At 46.6% G+C, this 12,208-nt stretch overlaps 4 protein-coding genes across 4 annotated transcripts; 2 read left to right on the plus strand and 2 right to left on the minus strand.

Moving 5' to 3' along the window:
• Nucleotides 1-845: 845 nt before the first annotated feature.
• On the plus strand, nt 846-2,753 carry YALI1_B07043g (uncharacterized protein; the record flags this gene model as incomplete). The annotated part of the gene is made up of 3 exons (XM_068281995.1): nt 846-893; nt 1,512-2,186; nt 2,238-2,753. The coding sequence occupies 3 exons, from the start codon at nt 846-848 to the stop codon at nt 2,751-2,753; spliced, it is 1,239 nt and encodes a 412-aa protein (XP_068138096.1).
• Nucleotides 2,754-2,957: 204 nt separating this feature from the next.
• On the minus strand, nt 2,958-4,175 carry YALI1_B07076g (uncharacterized protein; the record flags this gene model as incomplete). The annotated part of the gene is made up of 1 exon (XM_500517.3): nt 2,958-4,175. The coding sequence occupies one exon, from the start codon at nt 4,173-4,175 to the stop codon at nt 2,958-2,960; it is 1,218 nt and encodes a 405-aa protein (XP_500517.1).
• A 1,767-nt stretch (nt 4,176-5,942) lies between these two features.
• YALI1_B07094g (uncharacterized protein) lies at nt 5,943-7,514 on the plus strand (the record flags this gene model as incomplete). Its single annotated transcript, XM_500518.3, has 1 exon — nt 5,943-7,514. One exon carries the CDS (start codon nt 5,943-5,945, stop codon nt 7,512-7,514), a length of 1,572 nt encoding a protein of 523 aa, XP_500518.1.
• Nucleotides 7,515-7,646: 132 nt separating this feature from the next.
• On the minus strand, nt 7,647-9,971 carry YALI1_B07134g (uncharacterized protein; the record flags this gene model as incomplete). Its single annotated transcript, XM_002142970.1, has 1 exon — nt 7,647-9,971. One exon carries the CDS (start codon nt 9,969-9,971, stop codon nt 7,647-7,649), a length of 2,325 nt encoding a protein of 774 aa, XP_002143006.1.
• Nucleotides 9,972-12,208: the final 2,237 nt, after the last annotated feature.

Consider the following 12,208-nt stretch of genomic DNA (forward strand, 5'->3'; position numbering starts at 1 on the left):
CACTGATCTTGCGAACTAAAACGTCCTGATGCTTTTATGGCCGTTTAGGAGTTGGCGGGTTTCTTTGTCGTGAGCAGTCATCTCAACGCCACAAGATCATAATGATATCTGAATTATGTTGCAAGGATGGAGAGTTCTATTTTCGGTAGCGGAACCTCGAGACCAGGACATTAATACAGCGAGCCAAAACGCAAGAAACTAAATACGGTGTCGGGACATCCGTGGGGCACTCAGCTTCAAACATCCAGCTTGAAACCCATGGTTATGCCGCTCGAGTGTTATATTAACTCTTATGAGATAGTCCACTGCCGTACAGCCTGCTCTCGTATTCTAAACACTCAACGTTTCACAGGGATGAGGCCTTACTTCACTTAGCCAGGCTAAGCATGCTACGTGGAGTAGCTGGTGTTAGATTAGTTTTGTAGAAATCGGTCATATTCATCCTAGTATTCAATACTTCCCTGTTCCACTGAAACGTGTTCGAAACTTGTTTTCTAGACCGACTTGTTATTGAAATGAGCGTAAAGAAGGTGAAATTCGGCGACGTTTGCGCACAGCCATTCAAGTGGAATATTGTTGACTAGAGTCATGAGCGTAGGCATTTATAGGTGCTTCAGACATAACAAATGTCTAAGGTATAACGGAATACAACTTTCAAGAGCCACGAGTCACCAGACTGAGCTTCTCACGACCCCATGCATCGAAATTTCCCTCTAGTGAATGCCACGGCACTACAGTATGTACATACATACAGGATATACTCAAGATACGGCATTGGCTTATTGATATCTTTTTTGCCAACATGTTTTCCCATAGGGTCACCACCCACAGTTCTCACTCAGATCATGGAGACTCTAACCTTGAGACATCAATTATCAGCTCTCGAGGATAATGTTAGTGCAGTTCCAGGACTCATTGTGCAACTGTCACCACGGCATTTTGGGTCTGTTCTTTTGAAGTACAGAAATATCCTCATTGTTGGTATACTTTGGGACTTTTTCTTGTTACAGAAGAATAAAAAAACCTCGACTGATGTACTAATTACATGGTTAACATCCCCAAGGTCAAAGTACAGATATTGTACCGACTTCTGAAATTTGTGGGATCCACACACGGACCTCTGCGATGATACAATATCATGGTTCCATGGTCTCTTGAATCACACCACTCAATAATAAACACCAGCTCTTTCAATCCAACTTAGCTTTCTTCCACTTGAACATAGGCCATCCCCCCTTCTTTCTATTTTACATAAATAGCAAGATCCTTACCCCTACATGTCTCATAACACAATCTCAACTTGACTTCCCATAAGAAGTTCACTACCCTAAGGACTCTGGCAGTATTTACTGCTCTCGTGGCGGCCGCACCTGCTCCTGCACCTAAGTTCGTCAAAATCGGTTTTACTCAGAGAATCAACAACCCTACCAACTGTACATACTGCTAACCCTGATTCTTTGAATAACCCCAATAAGGCTCCTGCTGACCCTTCTGCCGTTCTAGGAAACCAGCTTGTTGAGTACGCTGTGAACATCACTCTTGGTATACCCGGTCAGCCCTTCTCAGTTCAGATTGACACAGGCTCGTCTGACTTGTGGGTGAAGAGTGACGGCTCCTCCGGTGCATTCAACAAGAAGGCTTCTTCTACTTTTCAGGAGGACGTTCCCAACGGCTTTGCAATTGCCCACGGAGACAAAACCTCTGCCATTGGAGATTGGGTCAAAGATACCATCAATATCGGTGGTGTTAGTATTGACCAGTATAGTATTGACCAGTATGAGTTCGCCATGGCTACTCAGACAAATACTGACCCGGTTTTTGGTATCGGCTACCCGAGCAACGAGGCGTCTTATGTCAATAACCTTGGAAATGGGGACCAGTTCCAGTACGACAATCTCCCCATTCGTCTAGCCAAGGACGGATTCATCAACACACCTGCTTATTCTCTGTACCTGGATTCTCTCCAGTCCCAAACTGACTCTCTTCTTTTTGGTGCTGTGGATACTTCGAAGTTCACTGGAGGTCTTGCACTCCTCCCTTTTATCAAGGATGAGCCCTCTGACCCCTCTCCACGGGAGTTTCAAGTCACTCTCGCTTCTGTCGATATTAATAATGCAGGATCTACCACTAACGCTCTCGGCACTCCTCGTTTGGCTGTTTTGGATTCTGGAACGACCCTCTCCCTTGTTCCCTCCGCTACTTACTGGACTTTATACAACAACCTAGGCCTCTACTAGGTCCCGCGAGTTAGTTCTGTGGCCACCAAGAACCAGGTCGATGGCTTCACCAACATCAATATCACCTACAACTGCCAGGGTCAGAAGATTGTGGTTCCCATCAACCAACTCTTTATTCCTCTCAATGATTCCAACGGAAACCAGCTCTACATCACTATCAACGGTAGCGATGAGCCTGCTTACAGTTTCCTGGTTGGTGATAATGGCAGCAATAGTGGCCAGAGTGTTCTTGGAGACGGTTTCCTCAGGTCTGCCTACGTTGTCTATGACCTCAAGAACAACCAGGCTGCCACTGGACAGGTTAACTATAACGGAGGTGCCGAAAACCTCAAGGAGATTGATTCCAACGATATCCCCTCAGCCACAGCTGCTCCCTCAGTCGCCACATGGACAGCCGATAATGACATCACTTCTGATTACGCCACGGCCACCACTCAATACAGTGCCCACCCTTCGGGTCAGTCCAGCGGAAATGACCCTTTTGGGGGGGATCCTTTCGGAAGTCTTGGCTTCTAAACGGTGTCCTGACATGGAACTTCGAGATTCTATAATTCTAAGATATATTGACGGGTGTTTGCATTATGATGTGTTAGTCCAATGCAAGGGGCTACAGCCGACAAGATTAGGTAAAGATCTCTTTACGCCCGACTTTCCTGATACAGAGCGATATCTAAGACCGAAACTTGTCGATATATGAGAACATTATAATAATATGTCTATCTAATGCTTCTCAAGCTTGGCAAAAGCTAGCTCGTAGGCATAGCCAATAGTCAGCTTGGCGTGCTGTCTCATATGCTCAAAGGAGAGACGGTCCAAAGTGTCCTTGGTGGTGTGGATGAACTTGGAGGTGTACTGGAAGCCAGACTCAATGACAAAAGAAGAGGGGTAGCCATACTTGGTAGCAGAGGCATGATCGGAGCATGCGTATCCACACTGAGTGTCAACGTAAGGAATGTCGCAGTAAGTGTCAATCACTGATTTGACAAATACGGTCAGATCTGGCGAGACAAAATCGGTGATAACACCAATGTGTTCGTCGACACCTGCATCAGTCATTCCCTGGGCGTAACCTGTCATGTCCTGTTGGAGCATGGCTCGCACATCCTTGGTCTCGGTGAAGTACTGCTTGTAGACCTCCTGAGAGCCGAGTAGGCCGCCCTCCTCGGCAGAGTACCAGTGGAACTCGACTGTGTTCTCGGGCTCAAAACCGGACTCCATGAGAACTCGGAAAGACTCGAGAATGGTAACAGTTCCAGATCCGTCGTCATCTGCACCGGGCGCAGCAAACAAAGAAGGAGCAATGAGATTGGTAGAGTCCTGATGCGCACCCACGACAACAATAGTATCAGGGTTTTTAGAGCCCTTTAGTCGTGCAATAATACTAGGCTGGCCCCAAGGATGCGCAAAGTACTCCACAGTGGGCTTCTTGTTGCCACCCTTGTATCCGTGAGCCAGCTGGTTAACCTGCTTGTACAGCCACTTGGCGGACTCACGCCCGGTCTGCGACTTGTAGTATCGGGTAAAGAAGTCAGTGAACTCGGCAAGGTTGCTGCGCATGTTATCTGTGTTGATTTCGTCAAGCAGAAGAGCAACCTTGTCCTTGTACTGGGGAGAGTCGGGGAAGGTAACGTTAACGGGGGGAACTTCTTCGGATGCTCGAATCTGGTCCTCTCCAGTCACATCAAAGAACCGGACACCCTGTCGCTTGAGAACCAGCTTCTCAGCCTCGGTCATCCAGGTTCTGACACCTGGGGCGGTCTCCACAAGTCGCAATTCATCTCGGTCGGGCAGGGAAAGAAGGCCTTCGTCATAGTTGAGACGCTGAAACTCCTCGGACTGCTGAATCAGCATAGCAGTAGACCGAAGCTCCTCCTGAGCAGGAGCTGCGAGGGCCACAGAGCCCAGAATGGCAGAAATAGCGATTGTTGAGAGTTTCATGGTGAGTGGCGAGTGTAGTGTAAGTGGCACAATTAGATTATGCAAGTGCCATATGTATCAGATGTGGGGTGGTGGGTAGAGAGACCCTAATTAGGGAGTGTTAAATCGGGAAACAGCGGTTAGGTTTGACCCAACATCCTGATACGGTAATTTCAAATACCCTGGTCTGTCATCATCTTCCGAAGCTTCAAATATTCTCTTCCTGGACACTTTCCATCTTTATAATAGGCCATGGTCTCAATAAAGGTCACTGGGATTAGATTATGGAATGGCAACCAAGCTCTCAAGGGTTAGGGCAATCTGTCATGAGAGCGTTGACCCTGAAAAGTAAAGGTTGCTCACTACACCGACTTAATACCAAAACAGAATCTTAACTTGTGTCAATGATACTGTAGTGTGTTTGGAAACAACACCTGCGAACATGTTACAAGTACCGTGTACAGTAGCTACTTGTACATGTAAGCAATTCAGCTGATCGATGTTTGAAGTCTACAAGTAGTATGGTACAGCATTTAGGAGATTTAATTGCCGCAATAGTACTACTTGTAGAGTGCCGAAGAAGACGACTGAAATTGTAACTAACCCACAAGTAGAAAGTGAATTAATCCCATAAGTGGCTTTATTAATGAGGAGGGAAGGTAAGTATGATATACTATAGAGATACTAAAAGATGTACAGAGAGGTACTAAATCTTAACTTCGACGAATCAAACAAGTTACTACAAGTACATACTGTACTTGTAGATCAGTACGCCTTAAAAATCATCTTTATTAGTAATCATATGCACTGGCAAATCTCGGATCGGATAATCGGAGTGTCTCCGTAATCTTTGTTGCGATACTTGTACGCGTCAGTAGTTAGCAAGCTCGATACAGTTCATTGTGGATTTACTAAGCGAGCATTTCCATCCCAAGTAACCTTGTGTTTGTTTTATTAGTAATATTCGTGTAAGCGTACATTCATTTCAAAGGTTATTCTTTCACAGCAAAGTTATAATTAAATGAATGTATATGCAGAAAAAAAAGTTTACATACGCAATAACATCAGAAGTCTACAACCATTGTTTCTACAAGTACAAGTGCAAGTACACCCGTAAGGGTTGGCGAGCTCATTCTTAAATCAAGACTACTTGTAGTTGTAGCTATCGTGTACCACGTGGTGTCTTCGTGCGATATCAAATTTCCAGCATAGCCGCGTATGACAAGCACCATCGTTTTTGCATGTTAGGCTAAATTGCAGGCTGTGCACAGGCAGTGATTACTGTACTGTCTTATTGTGGTACGATGAGTGGACATGATATAGTACCACTGCATCTCTCTTGGTACAGAAGCTAACTTTGGCCCCTTACACACATTCCATGACGTGATGATTTCTCCATTTGAAAGGTGGTGTCATACCTTGCATAATCATAGCAGGGGGATCCATGAAGGATACCCCGAGCCAGCCATCGGCCTATATAAAATAACAAAATCCACTGGATCAGGACTGCTGCATCCTCAGGATTCTCACAGTGGTCCAAGTACATATTTTCCGAGCCCGTTACTTTTATTTCTTATTACCCCTATCCCTGGCATTATCGTCCATGTAATTGGACCGTTACATTTAGACACGATACATACGACATTAGCGAGCAGGTTTGGAAGAAAATAAGGTTTCGTGATTGTGGACGAGGTTCCAGAAGAGTTTAATTTATCCTTCCATTTCTACTTCATCTTGTCTGGTGCTCTCAACATCTACAACTGGTCTCTCACTCAAGTCCACCACAACATGATCATTCTCACGACGCTCAACAACATGGGAATTCCCGTGGAAGGCTGGCACATTCTTGCTGGCCTGGCCATCCTTGCTGTCATCACAGAGATCTACGTTATTGGGTCACAACTTCTGGCTCGACGAAACAAGACTCTGGCCCCTATGGCCTTCTACTGGATCCCCTGGGTTGGATCATCTATCCCCTATGGTATCGATCCCTACGAGTTCTTCGAGGACTGCCGAAACCGTTATGGTGACGTGTTTTCCTTCTACATGCTTGGTCGTGTCATGACCGTGTCTCTGGGCACTAAGGGCCACGAGTTTGTCTTCAACTCCAAGCTTGCAGACGTGTCTGCGGAGGAGGCTTACACTCACCTCACCACCCCTGTTTTCGGCACCGGTGTTATTTATGACTGCCCCAACTCTCGACTTATGGAGCAGAAGAAGTTTTGCAAGGGTGCCCTCACTCGTGATGCCTTTCGATCCTACGTTCCCAAGATCGTTGAGGAAGTCACCAACTTTTTTGCAGTTAACTTTGAGGGTAAGACCGGTAAGGCAGATGTCATGACCACTCAGCCTCAGATGACCATCTTCACTGCCTCTCGGTGTCTGCTAGGTGACGAGATCCGATCCAAGCTTAACGGTGACTTTGCCAAGCTTTACTCCGATCTTGATAACGGCTTCACTCCTATTAATTTCGTTTTCCCCAACCTTCCTCTGCCCTCTTATCGAAAGCGTGACCTCGCCCAGCAAAAGATTCGTGATACATACATGTCTGTCATTCAAAGACGACGAATGGAGAAGGACGTCCAGGACCGTGACCTCATCGACGCTCTGCTCAAAAACCATACTTACAAGGATGGTAAGCGAATGACTCCCCAGGAAATTGCCCACCTCCTTATCGGCGTTCTAATGGGCGGTCAGCATACCTCTGCTTCAACTTCTGCTTGGATGCTTCTCCGACTTGGTCTCGACCCTGCTATCCAGGATGAACTCTACCAGGAGCAAGTTGATATTCTTGGTGAGGCTGACGGATCATTCCGACAGCCTACATACGAGGACATTCTGACTATGACCAAGCTGCAGAATACCATCAAGGAGACGCTTCGTCTGCATATGCCCATCCATTCTATCTTCCGACAGGTCATGCGAGATCTGCCTGTCCCCGGTACCTCGTTTGTCGTGCCCAAGGGCCACTTTGTCATGGCCTCCCCTGGTTACTCACAGCAGGCCGAGCGATACTTCCCCAATGCCAAGAAGTTCGATCCTCGTCGATGGATGACTCCTACAGAGAAGATGGCCGAGTCCGAGACCGACGCTGAGGCCGGCGAGACTGTCGATTACGGATTTGGTGCCATCTCCAAGGGTGTCTCCTCCCCTTACCTTCCCTTTGGAGGTGGCCGACACCGATGCATTGGCGAGCAGTTCGCCAACTGCCAGCTCACCACCCTCATGTCTTGCTACATTCAAAACTTCAAGTGGACCGTCCCTGAGGGCTCAAAGCTTCCTGCTGTTGACACCACTTCCATGATCACGCTTCCTGTCCATCCCTCCTATATTGTGTGGAGCAAGCGAGAGCGTAACTAGATTATATGTAAAATAATACCTTCGGACTATATTAATAATAAACGAGTAATTGAACCTGCAGTTACATTAATTTTGACATTGACTATAAAACAAACCCCCGTCTTCTCCTTTCTATATTCGGCTTTTGTTAGTTTAGACCCCATAAACTCTCTTGGCCCCCCAGTAGGAGGCGATAGCAAAGAAAAACAGCGATGCCGTGATTCCCCAGAACCAAACGGTGCCTTTATGTTCTTGTCCAGGAACAATGACGTTCATACCCCATAGACCGGTGACAATGTTCATCGGAAGCACAATAGTACCGAGGACAGTAATCTTACCCAGTACATCGTTTGTATCGTTGTTGATCTTCGTCATATCGATATTGACTTGGGCCAGACAGTTGGAATGCGCTCGAGCAAGAATCTTTTCGAAATGGTTGACAGACTGAACCATAGTCACGATATGGTCCTGAATATCGCCCAGATAAAGGCCGATTTCACTTCGGGGTGCAACCTGCCATTGCTCATTGCACCGCTTCGCGAAGCCCTTGATCACATCAGCTTTGTTTCCAAGAAGCCGAGACAAGGACATGACCTTCTTTCGGGTCTCTCCAATTCGGTACAGATTATCACCCTTATTTTTCAGTCGAATGGTAGAGGTTGTGGTCGTGGATGACATGGAAGAGAGAGAACGCAAGTCGTCGGCGATACCACCGAACCCACGCCTCTGTCGCCTGTCAAGCTCATCTTCGTAGGTGTAGAATTCAGTCTCCTCATCATCGGAAGAATCCGCACCTGCATGGAGTTTGAGAATATCGTTTTCAATATCATCCACTTCTTCCTGGATCGAATCGATCATGGGCTGGAAGGCATCCGTGATGTCATCGATAATGGCATACGAAATCCAGTCTGAGGAAACAGTGAGGTAATCACGCAGGAGCCGTGCACGTCGACGCACATTAACGGGATGAACTGTAGGCAGAAAATGGAACGTCAGCACACCAAAGTGGAACACGATGATATACATATTCAGAGGTTTGAGCTGTCGATTGTGCTTGTGGGCCCGTTTCTTCGACGCCTTCGATGAGATGCTGCTACCTTTCTTCTTAGTTCGCAAAACATCAAACGATCGGAAACAAATGAGATAGTAGTTTCTGAAGAGCTCCACCTTCTCGCGAGTTTCACCCAAGAAAATATCCTCGGTTGTGAGTGGATGGATACCGAATGCCTTCGACAAGACCTTCATCTCTTCCTCAGTGGGGTTGAGCACATCCAGCCAGAAGGGAGTATCGGAGGGCTCAGGAGTGGCATGCGCGGCAGGTCCCGTAGTTGTGTGGGAGCTCTGACCACTAATGCTACCGTTGTGATCTCGGGGTGTCTTTTCTCCTCGGTCACCGACACTGTTTCCCCTCTCCCTGTCTCCACTTGAACCTGTGTGCTGACTCTGGACTTTCGAAAGTACCAAATCCCGAGGTGCGTCTTTGGAAGATGATCTACCTTCGTTTCCACTTCTGTCTCCAGGAGTTGGCGTAGATGCTCTTGTCGGTACTGAGTTTCGTTCAGTGGGAATGAACTTTTCGTGCTTGTCACTGCCCTCCACCTCAACACGTTCAGGAAACAGGTCCGCAAACGATTGGCCACCCTTGACCAATCCCGAAATGCTCTGCGAATGAATGGTCGCCTCAAGATCTTCACGGAAATACGTGAATCGAAATTGGAAGTCAGTACCAATACCAGAATCCTGCCGCTTGATGCCTCGCTTCCATGGCACAACTCGCTTGGGTCTTAGGGGACCCGACACTGATACCTCGTTGACGATGCCGATAGAGCTTGTCTCATCATCTTCCTTGCGCTCTTGCTCTGCAAACTCCTCGAGGTAGCTTAGCTCGGGCCACACCTTAGGCTTGTCATCATGATGTTCCTCGGAGCCGGGAGGAAACATACAAACATCGTCGAGAGACGAAGCGTCCGAGTTTCGTCGTGATGAAGGCTCTGAGTTGAGGTCGGAGTCGCCCTCGAAGTCACTGTGCAAATCATAATGATCAAAGTCGTTATCCCAATCAGTATACATGAGAGGAGATAATTCCTCGTCGTCATCTGCAACTACAGAATCCGACACTCGTCGTGGTCGCAGGTACTGTTGTGATGAGAGCCGACGTCGGAAAGAGTTGTAGTTGGTATGCTCTGCTCTCAGCTGCGATGACTCTCGGGGCTGGTTTGCCGACGAGGAGGGCTTCGGGGGTGTGCCCTTGTTGATGGCGGACTGGGAGCTCATCTTCTTCAGCTTCTTTTTTCGTCCAGAGATACCTCCAGGTGTGGATGTGGTGACACCTTCGTCCCTATGGTCCAGCAGTCGTTGTGAATCCGAAGAGCCGTTCGAGTTACGTCGAGAGTGGAAAACTGCCAGGTTTGGATTGACGAGTTTTTTGGGGGCGTCTCCAGAGTATGGTAGAGAAAAAGTGTTTCTTCGGGTGGGCATCACAGACTAGAAAGAGGAGACAACTGTGGCAAGATCCTGTTTGGGTGAGAGCAGGTTATCTTTTTTGCAAGCTGTCGTATGTCTGTGGTGTGGTTGCCCTTTTTCAACAACCAAGTCGAAGTGACTAATGCATGCATCGTTGTCCATCAAGGCGCAAAGCCAAAATCTAAATCACAGGTAGCAACTGTGGTGATAATGTTTAGTGTCGTTGTTTGCATGCGCGAGATTGTCACAACCACATACGCGCGCCGTAATGAAGGTACAGTACACTGGTATGTCCTAAATAGTCTTTGTGTTCACTTTTTTGGGACCTTTACGGCATATCGAAGGTCACCATCGCCCATGTGATCTTGTCTCGCTCTGCGGAATGAGTGCAGTTGGATGCACGCTTACTGGATATATGCTCAGGTGAACATTCAAGGAAGGATATTAGGGAATGGATTGCTGGGTCCTACGGTATTTGTACTATAGGGAACCACTACTCGGAGGGGTTTATTGCCAGTACAACAGCATGACGAGGACAACAAACTTGTACTCTGGCAAATACTGAGATTGCTGCGATCACTTTTTGAGGTCCTACTGTAAGGTCCCTCCGCTGGCACGGCGTATGCGCTAGCCTAGCGGAGCTCCAAATCTATTGAACCCATTGAACTCAAAGAAGGAAGTGGCCACTCGAGAACGAATATTAACAGATTGATAGTTTCTTTGATGAGGAATTATAAAATATATTAGCACTAACTGTACCTGCGCTCTTATCTCCTTTAATTTCATCTTTTTATTAGATTTACTGTAGGCAATTGGATCCTTTTTTCGGCCGGGCTCAGTCAGCATGCCGTGATGGGAGTTACACCTTTTGTGTGGTCAAATCCCCTGCTAGGAAAAGTATAAGCAACGAGGAAGTTCGGTATGAGAGTGCACTGTGATTATGAAAAATCGTATGTTCTCTGAATTGAAATTTCTGAATTGAAATTTGTAGGGGTGGTCGGCGACTGCAGTTCGGCCCGTGTTTCAGAATCTGGTAGCTACAGTACTGTACTGTTATAAGGCACGGCCCCGTACAAGTACAGTTTATCAGTAATTCGTGTTACAGTATGTACCTTCTGTACTTGCACATGACTGAGAATAGGCGCCTAAATGTAGTTCCGTGGTGACTTCGGGTGGCTATCGACACAATAATAGCTCAGTGACTAAAGGCACAGCAAAACCTCGTGGCTAGTACGAGTGCCGTACGACTTATTCATAGAAATAATGTGCGTTTTTGTGTTGCACCCTGCCTGCTACTCCCGACAGCCTTGCTCGTCCCGCTATTGCACAAATACAGTATGTACTTGCATCAGTCATGAATTCACAACGTCATGATCAACATGTACATAGTACACACAGTACAGTAGTATGCATTTGCACTGCCCTGGAGAATGCGCACGCGACCACATTCTAAGGTTTAGTTTTATTTTGCTACCAGGTTAACGCTCGTCTACATATATATATATATATAAAATTACTTATATATACTCTATGAGTCCATACGTAATGTTCAATACAGCGTCCAATACCGGGGGTGGGGGATATTTTCGGCAGCGACAGAATATCACCTGAACAAGTTACTCAATATATTATCGACTTCAGATGGGCAAATTGTGAGTCTCACATCATTTTCAGTACCAGGTACTGGTACTTGTACAAGCTGCGCGATGACCAGTTGCTTGTTGGTGTCATAGCCGGCTGTATTGTACAAACGCCTATGCTTGTTTTTAATATATCAACAGCCTATAATGCAGGAAGTATGGCCCGCTCCAACTGAAGTTCTCTATTAAGCAACTACGAAATTAGCTACCTTGTACTTGTACAAGTACAAGTAATACTTGTCACACTTGTTGCATTATTGGGTTTATCGAACCCATTACTGCAGGGGCCTCCCGTGCTCTGTACATCTGATACTGGGACAGTATGTATGTGTATCTCTTCTGGGCTTGCAGAAAGATTCTTCAGGAACTCCTCAGTTCGCGTGCAAGGAAGTCTGTACTAAAACTGGTACTACTTGTACTGCCTTACTCGTATGGTAAGTATACACGTGTGACAATCGTACCAGTACTAATGTAATGTTTATACCGGTACGAGAGCATCTCACACTATATATTTGATTCTAATAACATCCTATTCGAGTACGAGTACATGCCGTACCTTCACTTTCGGAATCTGTGAGTTTGAGTTCATTTTAAGTAATTAACGCGAGAGAT

This window comes from Yarrowia lipolytica, chromosome 1B (genome assembly GCF_001761485.1).
Source record: "Yarrowia lipolytica chromosome 1B, complete sequence".
Classification (NCBI taxonomy): Eukaryota; Fungi; Ascomycota; class Dipodascomycetes; order Dipodascales; genus Yarrowia; species Yarrowia lipolytica.